At 35.6% G+C, this 19,048-nt stretch overlaps 1 protein-coding gene across 8 annotated transcripts in view; it reads left to right on the plus strand.

The window, feature by feature from the left end:
• The window catches only part of TDRD9 (tudor domain containing 9), an 81,054-nt gene that overhangs the window by 40,645 nt on the left and 21,361 nt on the right, over nucleotides 1–19,048 (plus strand). For all 8 annotated transcript variants that reach the window (XR_014956079.1, XR_014956080.1, XM_085582312.1 and 5 more), the window contains 18 exons: nucleotides 323–374; nucleotides 529–613; nucleotides 1,330–1,387; nucleotides 1,928–2,032; nucleotides 3,695–3,792; nucleotides 4,154–4,285; nucleotides 4,892–5,054; nucleotides 5,138–5,201; nucleotides 5,670–5,733; nucleotides 7,200–7,244; nucleotides 8,748–8,801; nucleotides 10,383–10,499; nucleotides 11,309–11,416; nucleotides 13,342–13,442; nucleotides 14,097–14,270; nucleotides 15,542–15,653; nucleotides 16,958–17,170; nucleotides 18,101–18,190. Coding sequence is in view for 6 of the 8 variants with exons in the window: in XM_085582312.1 (XP_085438438.1) it covers nucleotides 323–374; nucleotides 529–613; nucleotides 1,330–1,387; nucleotides 1,928–2,032; nucleotides 3,695–3,792; nucleotides 4,154–4,285; nucleotides 4,892–5,054; nucleotides 5,138–5,201; nucleotides 5,670–5,733; nucleotides 7,200–7,244; nucleotides 8,748–8,801; nucleotides 10,383–10,499; nucleotides 11,309–11,416; nucleotides 13,342–13,442; nucleotides 14,097–14,270; nucleotides 15,542–15,653; nucleotides 16,958–17,170; nucleotides 18,101–18,190 (1,835 nt within the window). In the remaining 2 variants the exon portion in view is untranslated. The remainder of the gene's footprint in view (nucleotides 1–322; nucleotides 375–528; nucleotides 614–1,329; nucleotides 1,388–1,927; nucleotides 2,033–3,694; nucleotides 3,793–4,153; nucleotides 4,286–4,891; nucleotides 5,055–5,137; nucleotides 5,202–5,669; nucleotides 5,734–7,199; nucleotides 7,245–8,747; nucleotides 8,802–10,382; nucleotides 10,500–11,308; nucleotides 11,417–13,341; nucleotides 13,443–14,096; nucleotides 14,271–15,541; nucleotides 15,654–16,957; nucleotides 17,171–18,100; nucleotides 18,191–19,048) is intronic.

Genomic DNA, 19,048 nt, shown 5'->3' on the forward strand with positions numbered 1-19,048 from the left:
TGCTCTTTGAAAGAACTTGTTTTGGTTGAAATACCCAATTTGAGCCTAAACCAGATGGATATTCAGCATGTGGTGAGTTCTGAAACAAAATTAATAATGGGATATTGTCAAATGTCCTTTATGTCTTTATTAAGTGTAAAATTAATGCAAATAGTTCTTCAAAACTTGACTCACTAGTTTTCAGACACTAATACATTTGCTGTTCACTTCTTCTGCCATTTTATTATATGGTAAAGATGTAATAATGACAGGCAGTTATTAGTTGAAATAGATGTTTCTGAATTTTTCCTTATGACTAAAAGCATGATTACTTTTTCCCTAGGTTTAGGTGAAATAAGATACATGCACTCATGTCTCTCAGATAAATATCAAAGGTAAGTTAGACCACATTTGTTTCAGTTCAGTTAAACCTGAATATGAGTCTTTCAGCTGTATGAGTTTTAAGTGTATAATAGGGTTTAGCACAGAAGTGTAATCAACTTTTATATTCTTGCATCAGTTAATATTTCACAAATATATTTTCTTCAGGTGGCAAGTGTACCCATTTCATGCATGTGCAACGTTGGAAGAACAAACTAAAGTATTTTCAGCTACGATTCCTGGCTACAGAAAAGTAAATATTTTTAAATCATGACTTTTTTAAAGCATGTGAAACCTTTTGCTAGAGTAGTAATAGCAAATAATAATGTATTTAAATAATATTAGCTGCTCCAACTCAAGCCATTTTATGAGGACAAAGCAGTTTAGTTTTTCAGTGTGTGAACTGATGGCCTTTCATACCAAGCTGTTGATTTAACTGGTGTGCAGGACCTCAAGAGAGGTGCATTAACCTTGAGGAAGTTACCCTTAAACTATTGCCTGCTGCTTTTTTATCCTTCAGAATGGTTTGTGCATGTTGATTCTTGCATCTGCATGACAGGGAGGGCTGCTGGTGGCACTGAATAGCAAAGTAGTGCCCCAGTATGGGAGACTGACCCACTTTGTGCCCCATATTGTCACTGCTGCCTTGGTTTTCTTCATCTGCTATTACTAAGAGAGTATTGCAATCAATAGTGGCATGTTTCCTTATGGCAAAGGCACAAGGAAATATTTCCATTCCTATTGCCTTACTACTTTATTATGCTTTTTGAGCTCAGAACAAGAAAATACAAGGGATTTTATGTTGTCCTTGTGGTATTGCCTTTTTTTTTTTTTACTATGCAGAGCAGAAATGCTGTGTTGCCATTACATTTATATTTCTTTATAGCAAGTTGGATTTTTCATGTAGAAACTGTAATGCAAATAATTTTGTTTATGCATTCATTGCTCATTTTTTGCTTCAAAACTCAGGTTATTCTAGCTACCAATGTAGCGGAGAGCTCTGTGACAGTTCCTGATGTTAAGTATGGTAAGTTTCTAAATCTTGTAATTCTGTATACACTGTTTGTAATATTTTCCATACTTGTGCTAGGTTTGCTCTCCAGGATTTGTCACTGTTCAAAGAGCTGCTGTTGGAGTGTTGAATTCTTTCTTTCACAACAGAGGAATCTCAATATATGAACAAATAGAGCTTCTGAGTGGGAGGTTGGTTTAAGCCTTCACTAAGGGGTAATTTTAAATGCAGTAACAAGCACAGCCAGACCTCATGTCACAAGCTAAGATTTTTAATCACATTCTGACTATGCTTTGAAGTAATTGCATCAGTTTAAGCAAATTTTATTACAGACTTTCTAAATGCAGAAATGATTGCCTTTTAATGATTGTCTTTTAATGATTGTCATCTACAATGATTTATTATTTTTGTAGTAAGATCTATTAACAATTTGATTAGTATTCAGAATATCCTGGGTCTGGTTGTTTATAAATCTGATGTTCTTTTTACTGCTATTCAAGTTATTCAGACTTTTCTTTCCACTGCCATGAGAAATTTTTTTTTTCTTACTTGCAGTGATAGATTTCTGCTTAACTAAAATTTTGTTCTGCGATAAAGAAACTAATTACCAAAATTTGAGGCTTTGCTGGGCATCTAAGACAAACTGTAATCAAAGAAAAGGTAAGATAACAGTAAGTAATGCAAAGGAGTTTTAGGAGCTGACCTTCATGAAAAAATCTTTGTTGCTTTTTCTTGTATTAATAGTAAAAATAACAGATTATTTTGGCCATTAATATTTGATAAGTCTTTACCAGGTCAGGGTATAAAAATGGGATTAAGCAACTCTGTGTGAATGACTTTTTTTTTTTTTTTTTTTTCCCCTCAAGTATATTTGCAGAGGAGTGTTTTGTATCTTATTGAAAAGTACTAAAATTCACAGACCATTAATTCTTTGTTACTTAATAGCAATTTTTTGTCACAGGCCATTTTTTAAAAGGGAGGATAGGTACTGTTAGGTATTTATGAACTGCTTGTGAGCTGCAGCAATAAAACAAACTTTCATGTCTATATGTCACTATTAATGAGTTAAAATATCCACAGCAGTGATTCTAATTTATACCAATGTTCATAGCACAAGGATAAATAAGATTCCATATTGGCTCTTCTAGTAAGACAATCCTCTTAAAATCCTTTTAGTTTCAGTCAAAAATAGTACTAATCAGTAGCAGTGACATCTTCAGATCTAGAATACTGTAATTTTTAAGTGTCATGAGGTTAACTGGGTGTCAGGTGCCCACCAAAGCTGCTTTATCACTCCCCTCTCCTCAACTGGACAGGAAGAAAAATGGTGACAGAAGGCTCAGGGTTTGAGACGAAGAGGGAGATCACTTAGCAGTTATTATCGCTGGCAAAACAGACTCAGCTTGGGGAAATTAGTTTAATTTTATTACCAAACAAATCAGTCTTGGATAATGAGAAATAAAGCCAAATCTTAAACAGCTTCCCTCCTTTTCTTCCCAGTATTGTACTCGCTCCCAGTTTCTCTGCCTTCTCTCCCCTGGTTGTACACAGGGATGGAAATTGGGGATTGTGGTGGGTTCATCGTGCATTCTCTCTGCTGCTGCTTCTTCCTCACACTCTTGCACTGTCAAATATGGGGAAAGTTTCCAGCAGCTTCTTACAGAAGCCACCACAATAGCCACCTCCTTTCAAGACCTCACTGTGAGCCTATGAACCCCAATATGCAGATTTATTTCCATTTGGTTCCAGGTCAGCAAAGGTCATAACAGTCAGCCAATGTGCAACCAGTAGAAGTAGCATTTTGTGTAAGACCTGGGCTTGTGCATGTATGTGACTTAAAAATGTGGCCTGATTCTCTCGTGGAGTATCCACAGAGAGGAGTTGGTTGAAATGAATGGTGTTTGGATTTGTGAAGATAGACATCTGAATCGTATTTTCTATAAATAGTAGATCATAAAGACATTTTGCTGTTTATCATTCGAGCTTAAAAGTTGTTTTAATTTAAGATTATTTTCTAGCTATAGAGTCAAATAGGAAATAATGCCTGTTCAACTGAGAAAAATGGCTGTTGATTTGAGGACAGTTATGTGAAAGAGGTATTTGAGTGAAATAGTTACATAATTCTTACTGCTCCTATGGAAGCAAAATTTTTTTGTCCTACCCTTCTGTGTCCTCTGGGCCTGTCTGCTGCAAGAGAGCAGAGCACTGCTCAGCCTGCAGCATCAGCTGTCATGTGCTGCTCAACCCAGAGGGTTTGTAGATGGATGGGTTTGAAAAAACTTGTACAATTTACAAATTGGTGATTTGTTCTTTTATGTGAAGGTCGTGCTGGACGTGTTTCCAAAGGCTATTGTTACAGGCTTATATACAAGGACTTCTGGGCAGACTGTATTCCAGAGAAATCAGAACCTGAGATGCTGGTAAGGCTTTTGGGTTTAGGATTAGGTTTTCTTTAATGCATGCAGTCATAGCAGAGAAGCTTTGCTTTACTTTCTCTGAAGACGATTAGAATAGTTACTAATAACTAATAGCAATGACTACAGTTCCACTTGATAACTATTTGATAAAGATCATTCCACGTAGTTTCCTTATAGAAGGAGATACATTATAGCAGTAATGCTGATGTGGATTAGAAATAAGCAATCTACTCAAAAGAAAACAAAGCCTTCTTGTACACAATTAACTTCAGATTTTGCTAAATTGTAAACTTACTTTTTCATATAAAACACTTTGTCACACTTCCATGAGGGGAGAGTAACAATAATCTTGTTTTCCCTTCAGCATTGTCCATTAGGAGCTACAGTCTTAAAATTAAAGAAGCTTGATATGGGGGAACCAAAAGCCTTGCTGGCAACAGCTCTTTCTCCACCTAGTGCAGGTGACATTGAACGTACAATACTTCAGCTGAAAGAGGTAGGCTTCCTTTTAATTTTGTTAAAATCAAGGTGATAGGAATGTAGTGCAGAAGTGGTTTTCTTTGTATTTAAGGTAGTAGTAGTCTTAACTGGAACCTCAGATATGAACTGTGTCTAGAGAATCTTTCACTTCTTGGTCTGTTGTTGGGTTACCATCCTTCTGAGCATGATTTCTGTAGTTACATCTTTAAAACATGATTGTAATTTCATTGGAGAGTAATGATATACTCTTTGAGGACTAGCATCTATGGTGAGAAATAACAGAGAAATAGACAAAAAAATAACTTAAACTCTGTAAGCAGCATTGTTTGTGAATAAGTAATAAATCAGACTCTTACAAGGTGTGTTTTATAGAAGTCAGCCTGAAGATTCCTTGCTCACCTGTACAAGAAGGATGGTGATTTTGATTTTCAATTATAAAGATAAGGGAGAATCCTCATTGCATTAAAGTTTTTTCTTTTCCGAAGAAGTAAATATTTGCATGATTTGTAGCTTGCTTTTATATCCAGTATATATAGCGGCTTTGGTTTCAGAAGTGCTAGGCTTTAAAAATTGTCTTAGGTGTACTTAGCTTTTACAAATTAATCCATTTTAATTTCTCTAGCTTGGAGCACTTACAACCTGTGTGCAAACAGAAGAAAATCTGCATGATGGTGAGCTGACTTTCTTAGGAATGATACTGACACAGTTGCCAGTGGACCTGCATCTTGGAAAATTGATAGTCCTTGGGCATGTCTTTGGTTGCTTAGAGGAATGCCTTATTATAGGTAACTGACAGAAGAACACGTGAGAACATTTCTCTAGAACCAAACCATTTGCAGGTTTTAATTTTTATTTGTTTTTGTTGTAGCTGCAGCACTGTCTTTGCGGAATTTTTTTGCAGTACCTTTCAAAAAGCATGTTGATGCATACAGGTAGTGCCCCAGATGTTTTATAACTTCCTAACTACATTTGAGAGCAGAGGGCAGAGTTGATAGCTCAAGATAATTTTCCATCTCATGAGTCTGATTTTCTGTTAAAATGCCAAGCAGTGCAAAATTAAACTTTTCCAGGTAGCTGACACTGGAATCTATGTATTTGGGAACTTAAATCACAGAGCTAACTCACTGTCTCCTGAGCACAAGGCCTGGTTTTTCAGCTTTGCCTTTTCCATGTGGCAATGTCTACTAAAATGATTATTTAAATAGCAAGGACAATTACTTACTATTATCCTGCTCATACAGAACATCTCCTTCAGCAAGCAGATGTGAATAAGAACAAGTAATTACAATAAGTATATTGATTGTGTTTATTAAAAAAGTGGAGGGTATTGCTGAGCTGTGTAATACATGCAATATTTGAAAAGCATTTTGTTGCTAATAATTTTTTGTTCCTATTGACAGGAAAAAAATGTTTTTTGCTGGAAATTGTAGGAGTGACTGTATTGCGATTGTGAATGCCTTTAGGGTAAGTCTTCCATCTTAGATTACAGTGAAATCTGATAGACCAGGATAAAGGGTTTCACTTTATTAGGATCAGTGCAGCATTTTTACTTAGCAGTTATTAAAAACTTCACATTACTGATAGCTGCATATTGATGTTTTTGGCAGTCTTGCTCCAACTGTGTGAAGTTTCAATTGTCTCTAATAACCAAAAATGAAATGCCAGAGATGTGGTGATGTTTATAGATTGTTTTTAACAAAAGACAGTTTGGACTGGTAAATTCTAGTACAGAATGAGTTTGGTGATCTTTCTCCAAAGTTCTTAGCTTTGGCTTTAGGATGGTTTTGTGCAAAATGTCATTTTTTGGTAGTCTTGGCTGTTTGGTGGCTCAGTACCATGGACAGGGATCAATTCCTCCAGGTAGAGGCAGAGCTGCTGCGCTTCTGCTAGAAGAACAAACTTGCTATTCAAATTCCAGCATTTTATATAATGCATGCTCTGGTGTGTTTTGTAATCCTCTGGAGAGTCCAAAATCTTCAGCTGCTGATTTAATTTATTCTCTTTTTTTTTTGAGCATGTTGCCCTTTGGTCAAAACTGACTTGTTTTTTTTGTTCTCTGCTGTTAGAATATTTTGAAGCACTCATGGCCGTGTATGGCATATGTGTCCACTAATCAAAAATAATGTTTTCTGAATTCCCTATATCTTCTTACATATTTCCCTTGTGTCACCTGGTAATTATCACCCGTTCATCTGAAGATGCTATTTCTATAAAACAGTATGTTGTCCTGGAGAATAAACACAAACATTCAGACACAGCTTCCAGTGAAGTGTCTCTGTGTTTGAGTGGTGTGAAAGCTTTGTTTTGAATGGCTGAGTATCAGAAAAGAATAGATAAATTCAGGCAAGTTTGTTTCTAAACTCCTTGGTTTAGATTAGATTCCTCCTTTTCTATCAAGACAGGGAAATGCAGTCTGGCTGTTCAACCTTGCATGTGGTCAGTGTCCCCAGTAAACTGGATTATTGTATTATGAGGTGACTTGCTGTCAAACTAGAAATGGATTCTGCAGGCATCTGTCATAAGCTGCCTAATAATGAAGTAATTTTCATTAATATTCTGGGTATTTTAATTTCTCTTCCAGCCCTTTTTTCTGGGAGGCATTTGCATCAGAACTTACCTGAATCAGTCTTTTCACTGCTTTTGTCCCAAAGCAAGGAGGAAAAAAAATGGTTTTGAAAGTAATCTGCTCTATTACAGTATCAAATTAAAGCATCCAAATTGTTCTAATAATTTCTGGATGTTTGCATGTGCTTTAACACTCCATCCATTTCCTCTCATAAAGCAGCTGGACAGCCTGTTGTTAAAAAATTACCTTCAGTGTTGGTATGAAAAGAAAAAGTTTATAATTTTAAATGTCACATTAATATTTGTAATAATTACTACTGAAGCATTACGTTTTGTATCTGAATACTACACCATTCTTTTCTTAGGCATGGCAGGCCTGCAAAGAAAAAGGGAAGCTGAGAAATCCCAAGGTTAGTTAAACTTTTTCTTACTCTCCATTCAAGGTTAGTGACTTAAGTGCTGGAATATTTTTTTTTAATTGTAAATATGAAAAGTAAGAAGTTTTTGCTAGCAGTGTTTATTTATGATAATTATGACTTTTCATGCATAAATAGACTAGGCTTTGAGAGAAAATGAGCATTTGAATCCAGTGCAGAGTTATTTGAAGACAATCCCCTATGTTAACTCCTTCCACAGATGAATCAACAGGGGCCAGAGGGTTTGAAATCCAGCCTAAAAAGGGAAATTGAGCTGTAGTTGAAAGAAATACTTTCATTGTGCATAAGTATCTTTATTATTTTTAAATACAGAGATTGCTGCCCCCTCAGAAAACGCTGAAAGGTGGAAGATGCTTAAGTGCATCAGTCACAAAATCCAGTAGCATGCCTGCAGTAACTGCCTCCAGTCCTTCTTTTATGTGTATGAGATAAAAGCTTTTTTATTTCCCTTGTTCTTTCAGAGTGTAGTATCTTTTATGATCACCAATACATAACATAGACTGAGTTACAAGTAGCCAGGATGTCTGATAAAGATGTGCACATAGAGAAAGAAGTTCTGAGCTTTATGTAAGTGTTCCCAGATTGCCAAGAAGCCCAGTGGCATCCTGGATTGTGTCAGCAGTAATGTGGCCAGCAGGAAAGGGAAATAATTTTTTCTTTTTTTTCCCCTGTACTTGGCACTGGTGAGGCCACACCTTGAGTCCTGAGTAGAAAATACAGGAGGACACTGAGGTGCTGGAGCATGTCCAGAGAAGGGCAGTGGAGCTGGTGAAGGACCTGGAGAACAAGCCTCCTGGGTGAGGAGCTGTTGAGGAAACTGGCAGGTTTTAGTCTAGAGAAAAGGGGGCTCACTGCAGACTTTATTGCTCTACAACTGCCTGAAAAGAGGTTGAGTTGGGGGTTGGCCCCTTCTCCCAGATGACAGAAAAGAGAAAATGGCCTCAAGTTGCACCAGGAGAGATTTAGATTGGAATTAAGAAAAATTTTTTCACTGAAAACATTGCAGCACACTGTCCAGAGAAGTGGTAGAGTCACCATCCACGGATTTCTTCAGATGGCGTAACGTGTGGCACCTGGGGACGTGGTTTTGTTCTGGACTCAGCAGTGCTAGGTTAATGGTTGGACTTGAGGATCTTGGGGGTCTTTCCAAACTGTAGCATTCCTGTTGTTATTCTCTAGGTGTGAACATTAAAGTAGATTTTTTAGTGGCAGCACAGAGCAGTTGGACTTGTGGGTTGATAATGGAAAGGTTAGGTGACCCATAGCTGCATTGGTGATAACCAAAGTATAGTTTTAGTCAAATACAAATGTCTTACATTTTCATACATGTCATAATGCTTAGTATGATTGCAAAGCTGTGAAATGTGATTAAATTCTTCTGTTGCTATTTGTAACTATTATCTGTGTCCACGCAGAAAATGTGAGATAAAGTTTACTAGCAGTAGAAGAAAAAAAAGTTTTAACTTTCTTTTACAGGAAGAGCTTGAGTGGGGTAAATCTAATTGTGTTCATATAAACAAGATCAAAGAGGTAAGATTAAATAGTAATTTTTATAAGCAGAAGCACTTAACTTTCCTCATTCTCTATAAATGTTAAAATCCTGACTAAACCTGGTCTGTTATGTATTTTATCAATATATACAGATGTATATTTTCTTAAAATTAAGCATGAATTTAGATGAAAGGATTTTTCTTTAGGATAAACAGAGTGGTTAAATGATTAACTGCTTAACATATTTTTAATATTTTTAAGAAACCTGCAGTATTATTTGCTAATTTTATAGGTTCCTCAAGTCACTGGTTGTGGTGTGACTGCTGTCTGTTAAATAGCTCCTCTCTTCTGACTGGGAAGACTCTAAGCAAATGCAGTTACATGCTGCATGGACTTGAGAATCTGTGGATCTTTGTTGCTAGCATTGCTGCAGCAATTAATGAAAACTCAGCATTACAATGGACTTCAATCTTAATTTGATACATTGAGGGAAAAATAAGTAGGACTGTTGACTAATTGATCAGCAGAATGGCCTTGGTCATTATTTCAGCAGTTGATACCTTTGGCATGAGCAATGCAGGGCCTGTGTTCAGAAAGCACAGGAAGTAAAAATGGAAGTTGATAGTGAGCAACAATCTGGATAAGAAATGACAATAGTTTTATGACTTGGAGATGTGATAACAACAAAAAAAAAAAGAGAGAAAAGCAAATTTTGTAAAATTGCACAATGGAATAACTAGTCTCACAAGGCAGCCTCTCAGTTTCAGATAATGCTGGAAGAGGTTGTGAACAGCATAATACATAATAATTTTAGAATGGCCACCTTCACTTAACACATTTTGGGGGCTTTTATTTGCTGCACCTAAAGATGCTAATTTCATAATCCCTTGTGTGGAAGTGAGTTTGCAGAACTGAGTCAGTCGTGGGGGTTCCTTTCTGGCACTGGTTGTTCTGGTAGTGTGCTAAAACTGCCAGCAGCTGAAAGGAAAGGGAAATACAGCTGTTATACAAATACAGAAAAGTTGTGTGGACAGGGCTTTGTACATCTGCTCCAGAATCGTTTGAGAGAGGGAAGGTATTTACTCTGTGTGGTTGGAGGACCAGTGATTGCTTGTGGGAGTTGCTTGGAAATGCTGAAGATGGCTGAAATATGCTGTGCTAGAGGGCATAAGTTTGATCTCTCTCACAGTAATCAGAGTTGGCTGCTAAACTGAGGGTGCAGCATGGTCACTGCTGCAGTTGGGTGCAGAACTCCAGGTTATTAGCAAGATTTTTACCTCCTAAAATACAATCCTGAAATGATTTAAATAGAGAATATAATCTTGTAAAAGGTTAATTCAGTTCTTTTCCTAATTTTGTTCTGTATCATATATGCATAATACGCTTTGTGACTACAGAATAGTTCTTTATAAGGCGATTTTGGGAAAACTGCTTGAGTCACAATACTGAAATTATTTTCCAAAATAAAGGTGCTGAACAGTATATTGGTGAAATGCTTACCAGTCATCTGAATAGGGAAGGGAGTTTGCCCAATTATTTCAGACTTTAACTAACAGATTTTATTTCAGTTTGTGGCTGGGTTTGATCCATTTAAAATGTAACTTAGAGATCAAATTTCAGGTGGCAGAGTTATTTCACAACTTGAAAAGGAGAGTCAGTGCATTTAATATGCATGTTAAAACTCAACCATATGCTGTGGACCAGGAATATGTGTGCAAACAACGCTTCATCTTGCAGGTAATGCTTTACTGTCATAAAGAGATGCTATTTACAAAAATTGCAGTTTAATCTTCATATCAATTTTCATAATTTTCCATTAATAATATTGATGAGCTCGTGTTACACTTGTTTTCCAAAATTCTCTGTGGATATAGCAATTTTGGGTAGAAAAAACTGCAATTTTTGGCAGTATATTGGCAAAGTAGAAGGACAGCTATTGTTAGTTAATTGAAAATTATATTATCCCTTGTTTGAGGTGTTTTATTTGAACACTGACTTGGTTAATTAGTGGGGAGGGGTGCAGGTAATTTTATGTCTAGCTATTTTATCTTTGTCTAATTTTCAATTAAATTACTTGTCTTATTTGTACTCATTAGCAGTGCTTTTATTTTCACAGACCTGTTTATCATTTCAGTGGCTGTTGGTTTAACTGTGTAAGCAGTGAGTTTCTTGGAGCTGAGTTGTTGAACATTTTAAGATACAGCCTGAAAACTGAACAGTTTACCCATGGCTATTTTGTGTGAATTTGTTTAAATTTAGGCTTTTGAAATCAGAACTAACAATTACAGTTTTCAACCAATAGTAGAGCAAATCTGCATAGAAAAACATTAATGTTGTAGAATTGTTTGAGAAATTGAACTCTTATCACAAAAATATATTTTTAAGAATTTGTGTTTGGTTTCCAGTTCTGGTAATTCCTGAACAGAGACAGGGAAAAAAATATTCATATGAAGATCTATTGGTGTCTCTATATGTTGTCAGTGTATCTCATTTAAAGAAACTGAATACAATCTGCTGTCTTTCACAAAATACTTTCTTGATTTCAGGTGGTAATAGCTGGTGCTTTCTATCCAAACTACTGTACTTTTGGAAAATGTAGGGAAGAAATTGCCATGAAAGACCTTGCTGGCAAGGATCCGAAAACCACTGTAATGGTATGTTAAGAGGGTGAATGACTTAATTAAGAATCAAGTAACAGAAATATCAAGTGTTTGGGTGCTGTTTTCAAGTTCTGTTCTGACTTGGGCAAGGAGAGAAATAATTACCTACTCTGATCCTTGCTTGATGAAGTCTGTCCCACCTTCCTTTCTTTCAGTACAATAAACATTGTGTAGGTGGACAATTTTGAAAGAATTCTTGAGAATTGCCTCTATGCATTTGATTTCTAGTCTTGCACAGGCAAACAACTTTCATCAACCTAAAAAAATACTTGGAAAAGTAGAACAGAACTATCAAGGGTACTTTTTTACTCAGTTCATGTAGTGTTGCAACTTCAGTGTTACTTTTTGTGTAATCTCCTTGTTAGTGCATGGCACATGTGCTTGTTGTTTTAAGGTTACTGAGGTGTTACACTGGGTTTATCTTGTAAATTGCTTTTTATCTTTAAATTACTTTGCAGCTGATTGCATATGTGCAAGTTTTAAATGGCTGTGCTGATTTTGCAAAATTGTGCAGTCTTAGCTAAGAAAATATTTGGTTTATCTGAACTAGGTATAACACTGTAAAACAGCCATGACCTGTGCTTAAAGAAACCAAATCTACCAATGAACCTCAAAGAATAGACTTTACTGTCACAAGAGACAATAAATACAAAGGAGAGAGAGTCAGAAAATCTTGTTGACAAGGGATTTTTTGTGCTTCATACTATTTAAGGATATTGAAGCAAAATATCACACTCAATCTTGTGGAATAAAGACTAGTCTTGCCACAGCAGCATTGATTAATAATAAATTGGTAGATTTAAAGAGCTGCTTACTTTTAATGTATTTAACTCTTGGTCTACTCTTATATCATCTGCTTGTTACCTTGGAAGAAGTAGCTGCTGTGACTTCATGATTGTAAATTATCATCTTGGGCACAAATGCTGCAAATTCCTCAAGCTCTCACTTGGAGAGATTCTTACAGCCATATACTACTCCTAATGTTGTGCTGAAGATGTAAAAGATAATTAAACCTCTAACTCTCTGGTCTCTCTAAATTATCTTCCCTTGAGGCAATTTCTGCAGTCTCACGTAGACCATGGTTTTGACCAGCAGCTGATCTTAGTGCTGAAGCTTCAAGGCATAGAAACATTGTGAATAAATAATCTGTTTTTTCCTGTCTAAAGTTGTAAGAGCCAAAGAAAAGAACGGACAGTTGCACAGGCTCTGAAAAACAGTTCAAAGTCTGAACTTGCTAATTAGGAATTCATGATTCTGTATTAAATCAAGATCTCCTATGAGGTATTATTAAGAAAAAGTTAGTGAAATGGACACATGACTGTAGTTGCACGTTAATAGTTGTGAAAGCTTACACTGGAGTTACACCTCTGCACAAGGAAGAAGAGAAGATTGACCTTTGTCATCCCTAAGAGGTGTATATCCTGTGAGAGAGCTTTGCAGTTGTGCAAGCTGTCCCACCATAGCTAAGTAATTCAGTGTGTGGTAGGTCTGCCAGGATATGCAGGAGCTGCTGGTCCTTCAGCTTCCCAGGCTGTGCATACTGTACCAGGATATTGTTCCCCATTGTGGAAAAAGAATCACAGCATTCCAGTGTTTTCTGTTACAAGCAAAGTCAAGAGACACTAGACGGCTTTTTGTAACAAATACCAGATTAATATATATAATTACAAATTAATTTGTTTCATTTATAGTTTATCTACTGGTTTGAAGTAGTAGGGTGTTATTAGCAGCAAAATATTGCTTTTTATTGGCTTTTGAGATTCTTGAATGTACTATAGTATCTAGCACTTCAGGAATTGGAGTTCAGATTGCACATAATTATTGCAGCTCAAGTGAACGAGAAAGCAAACTGTTTAGGTGAACTTGAAAATGCATTAAAGCAAGTGAATGTATCCAAATTTAACATTTTTTCTTTACAGCTGAAGAACATTCCTCCCTATGGATATATATACCATAAACAGTTGCAGTCACTACTTAGACAGTGTGGGCAGGTAAAATCTATTTCCTACAATGGTACAAGGTGAGTGTAAAATAAAGTATCCTGCCTTATGTTCTCAGGTACAAATCCAGTAAACAATTTCTTTAGCAGTGATGTACTGACAAATTCTCGCTTTGGAATCAGTAAATTACTTTTAGTATATTGGTTGGGCTTAAAAAGGTGGTTTTGAAGTCTGATGTACATTGGTTTGAAAAACATTAGATAAGCTAGCTGAGGTAGAGCCTTCTGGTTTGTCTCTTCTGTTCTCTAACAGTGGGCCTTAATTGCAACTCATTGTCTGTATTTATTTCTGTCTGTTATGCTGAATTTAGCTCAATTCTACAGTCTGATGGCTTTTTTGAGTTGATAATCTGACTAGTTTCAGCCTATGGCTGCCCAAAATTGAATTCATGTAACCCTTCTTATTCCTTTTCCAACCTTTATTGCCTCCCTTATTTGCTTATATTTTCACATCCTATTTGTATTAAATTTATCATGTGCCTGTGATAATGGTAGAAAGTTTTCTTATCACCATCATGATAATAAAAGTTTCAAGTACATAAAAGAGCCTGTGAGGAACCTGCCTTTTACTGTCTGCTTGCCTGATAAGACAAAGACAGGGAGAAAAAAAATTTAATTTAATTTTTTCTTTTTTTTTTTTTTTTTTTTTTTTTTTTTTTTTTTTTTTGTAAACAGAGCTTTTGTGGAGTTCTCTCGTAATCCAAAGGAAGTTTTTAAAGTTCTTCCTGAAGTATACCTGGCAGTCAAGATGTCACAGCTGAAGATTCCTTTTGAGCTGCATGTTCATCATCCAGAGGATATCAGAAGACAAGTGCAAGATGCAGGAGCTGCAGGTTTAGAATTTCTAAGGTAATTGTATTGCATATGTAAAATGTGTTTCTTTGCAGCAAAAATAGGTTTGCTGGACTTGGTGGGAGTTTGGAAGTGTCACCAGGGAAAAATCAGTTTAAAAAAACAGATGTAAACTTTGTCTAAACAGAATGTTTTTGCAGGGCTAGAAATAAGGTGATTATTTTAAATATTTCTTTCTAGTTAAAGGTATTTTGCTGTTCAAGACAATTCCAAGTAGCAGTCATCTTCCCTGCCCGTCCCTCAAGATTCTGTTCCATTTTCCTTTGGCATATGAAAATATGGATGTACTCAGTTACTTCTGTTCCTGATAGAGACAATGAGATAATATGGGGATTGTGATAACCAAAGTAAATAAGAAATAGCATTTGGGGACAAAAAAGAAAGGGATGAGAGGCAAGAGTATAACAAAAGAAACAGGAAACATAAGGACATGAGGTGTAACAATATAATAGGAGTTCATTCTGAGCAATGCAATGTAGTGAGTCTCTTTGGCTCACACCTGCTTTTGCTCAGAAAATCTGTCATGTTTGTTCCAGTGTTATCCTATGTTGTGATTCTGAGCTTCAGGTCATACAAGTAACCTGATAAAATGGCTTTCTGCCTAGCTCCTGATTAGTCTGCAGCCATTTCAGTCTTTTAAAAACAGAAATCTAGAATAGGAAGGCAGGAATTAACTGAAAAGGTTAAAGTACAGGTGAGTATTTTACTTCCAGTTGATTGTACCTGGCTTTTATTAAAATATTTTAGCACCTTCACTCTGCCCAAAACAGCACTTAGTCTTTGTGAAAATTGGCTCTTGAGGAAGTGAAGTGTCATAGCCTGGAAGACTTAAAGTTCTTATCTTTTGTCAAGTAAATGGAATATTTTATTTTTATATATATATTTCTCTATAAAATTTTGCTGAATTTATGTTTGTGCTTTTGTATACTGTTTTTTTAAAAAATAAGCTTAGAAGATAATGCTATCACGAAAAGCCTTACTACTTAACCTTAATTTTTTTCAATTTCTAATAAAGTGATGGCAGAGTTGTGCCCTGATATGTTTCTTTTTGTGTTTGGTTTTACTGCAGTTGAAACAGTTACTGTGCAGTAATTTGGTTCTGTTTGATAATTTTGCATTCTAATTGAATTAATTTATGTCTAAATAAAAATAATGAAGTACATAAATGTGCCCTAGGGATACCTTGGGAAGCAGATGAAAGCAAAAAAATTAATCCTCTTGAGTTTTCCCTTGTGAGTGAAGTATTTAGCATCTTCATTCCATTTTAGAGTAAATGTGGATTGTCAGAAGCAGACTGTGGAGCCTGTGAAAATCTTATTTGGTGATTTACAAATGTCAAAGATGATCCCAAGTCGTTTTCTGTCCATCAGGGTAACAGAGGTAGGAATATTATATATAAGTAGGTCATATCTAATAATTAGTACCTAGATTAATCTCTTTAGCAGAGATTAATATCTGACAAGTTTATGTTAAAAAATTGGGTACTGATAATGTTTTTGGTGCAGAGGTGTCTGTACAATGTGTGGGGAGTATTCTTGGTCTTATCTTTAGTAGTTCTTTGTTAAACAGTACTCACATGTTTGCATTTAAAAATTTGTGGGATTTGCTGACAGTAAATGCTAGCTGGAAGTAGACATAAATGTAAAGAGGACTAATGAAAGAGGTAAAATACTTGTGTAAACTATAAAAATGAAAATCAGAAGGTATTTGGGCCATATACCTGGTTGTTAACTGCTGGTTTTCTTCAGAAAACATGCATATGAGTAATGAGATTAATCAATGGTAGTATATACTCATCCAGAAAAAATATTTCATGCATAGAAGTGCATTAGGGGAAAATTCTATGTATATACAAATATTTCTGAAATCTGAAGCTGTGATTTTTAAATCTTATGTTAGCTGTCATCTTCATTAGTATTGCTAGAGTAATAGCAATGTATATGCTGCTGAAATAGAAATAATAAAAACATTCCTACCACTGAGCTAGGGGAAATTATAAGATAAAGTATTAAAACAGCTCTTGTTAGTAGTGGTACCTTTTTGCAAGTGGAGAGAAGAGTATTTTCCTCCTTTTAGTCAGCTAAATCTTTTGGATGAAAAATGTTAGGGAATTTGATCAGACCCATTGCAATCACTTGGCTACTTCTGTTGTAATATGTGAGCATTAATGATTGTAAATAAAGATTGTTTTTTATCACAAGCATTCAGTATAAAGTTTGAATACACATTTCAAAAGATTACTTGCTTTATTGAATTGGCTTTAAATAGGTGTATGTTCTCACCAGTTCCCTAAGATATGGCTCATCATAGCAGTGACACTGCTGATGTACCGATTGGTGTTCTGTCATGAATAAAAAAGGGTGCACCAAATCTGTGCACCTGTCTAGTCAACTGTCTATCTTGTATTTTCTATATGTTATCTTGGTTTAGGAAAATGAAAACAGTCCCTGTATTTTAGTAATGCTTATCTCAGAATCTGTTTAGATGAAAAGTGTGTTGCACAGAAAATAAAACATTTTCCAAAAAAACCAAATTATGAAATAGAAATGTTCACTACATTGTTGCAGTGTGTGTAAACTGTTGTGTCAGGAGTAGGAGTGTGTTCATGTATTTTGCTAAGATGTGGTTTGTATTTGAGGAAGAATAATATGAAATCTGTTATTGTCTAATTTTTATACTTGCAGGTAGTAGAAGTTGGACACTTCTGGGGTTACAGGACAGATGAAAAAAACACAGCCGTGCTCCGGGCTCTAAGTGCTGAAATCGACTATCAGAACCTGGTGGATTTAGCAGTGCCTCCATGTGTAGATGTGCTTTGTCTGGCACCCTTCACTTATCTGGGAAAGAGAGGATACTACAGAGCTCATGTTCTGTATGTTCGTGGAGCTCTTGCTGAGGTAATGTGCTGTGTCATATTGAATCGGTAGCATGTAATTGGGTTAACAATCTCAGAGCTTTGCTGCCTTTTTTAAATTTATTTTTTCTACAGATCACTCTGGCCACAATAGATTAATTTGTTTCTTTTACAGAACACAGCAATTTCTAGTATTAAATTGAGAAGCTCTTGCAGGGTGAAATAAAATAAAGACCAAAACCTCTGGTGAATCTGAAAACGTGGCTTTTTTTTGAACAGTGTTTATGCTGCTGAGTTCTAGATCATCAACAAACGCATCTGAATATTTTGGCTTTGTGCTGATATGAGTAATGGAAATTAGTGCCACAGTTCAAGATTGGTATTGATTTTTCAGGCCAATATTTTTCAGCAGTTTTAGGGCAGATTTTTAAAATTTTTTAAAGATTGGCCTTTGAATTCCGTTTATTTTTTAACCTGTCTGGGTGTCACCGCTATAGAATTAATACTGAATATTGTCATGGTTTAAAGTAATGAAAAACGAGTGAATAGGAGTGCTAATCTCATCACTTTCTCATTTGAGTTTATGAACAGTCACTGAATACATGTTCACATTTGCTTAGCTAAAAGTAGTTTTTGGTAGTATCTCCCACTGAAGAAGGTTACACAGATCTTAATGTGGGGAGAGAATTTAGTCTTTCAGAGAAACTTGCCTTTTCTAGATTTAGGGGATTATTTGCATTAGAAGCAGATACTTACGCCAAGGGATCAAATAATAGATGTGATAAAATTTGATGTATTCTTTTTGATATGACTTCATTTGCATAATTTCTAGACTTTGAATTTGCTTCCATGTGACTTGATAAGATTTGTTGTACTGTAATTTTTTAATTCAAGTCATTACTTTTCTTGCCACTAAAGATAGATTTTTTTAATGTTGTGAAGTCTTTGCAGATACTCTTGATTCTTTTTACAGGTTTTTTTTGTGGATTATGGCAATAGATCTGAAGTGCCTTTAAATAAACTAAAAGAGATTCCAAGGTGTCTTCAAGGGCTTCCTTTCCAGGTAAGGGTGATGCTGTTGGCTGTGGCTTGCTGGGTATTTTGTGTCTGGCGTGACAAACAGGAGTGAACTTCAAGTCAGGATGCTTTTCAGAATAATACTTAAATAATACATATTTTGCTGATGGAAGTACCTTCAAATCACCTTCACTAATAAAATTCCAGAAGTGTGTGTATTTACAGAGCAGAAATTCTCATGTGTACTTGAACTACGGTGTATTTAATTGTAGAGAATTCCTAATTTTGTAAAGCTGTGGGATTTTTTCATGCTGCTTTGCTGTTCTCTGAACTGCTGGTTTTCCTGGGATCTTTTCAGACAGAATTCTCTTGATGATTACATATAAGTGTTATAGATCTAATGATCTTTGGATCAAATGAGAGGGATTTAATAGCTAGTTTTTCAGAGAAATAATTCTCTTGAGGTAGATGTACAAATACTTTAAATATAATTCAGGTTTTCAGTGCTCACTTTTTAAGCTAATAGAAACAGTTGTGTCATACTAATTCTATTTTCAGAAGCATTTAATGATGAAAATGAGAAATGGACCAGTAGAAATAAGATTAGATCTTTGCAGGGCTAATTTTGTTTGGTTTTCTTTTGTAATTGATGTAAAAAAATAATTTTGGCAAGAAGCATCCTTTTTTGTGTTTTCTGCACACATGCTAAATGGAAATGTATTTCTGCTTCAGGCCTGATCTTTTAATGACTAGCTAGAACAAACCCAGGGTTTCTCCTGTAAATTCATTCAAAGACACAATTACAGGTAGTGATTGTGGACATGGGAACTTAAATACTCTTGCCTGCCAGGGACAGAAGAGCCGTAGTGGTCTTACCAAGTTTTCTGTTAACTTAGTTGAAAAC

This window comes from Lonchura striata, chromosome 5 (genome assembly GCF_050655825.1).
Source record: "Lonchura striata isolate lonStrDom1 chromosome 5, ASM5065582v1, whole genome shotgun sequence".
NCBI lineage: Eukaryota > Metazoa > Chordata > Aves > Passeriformes > Estrildidae > Lonchura > Lonchura striata.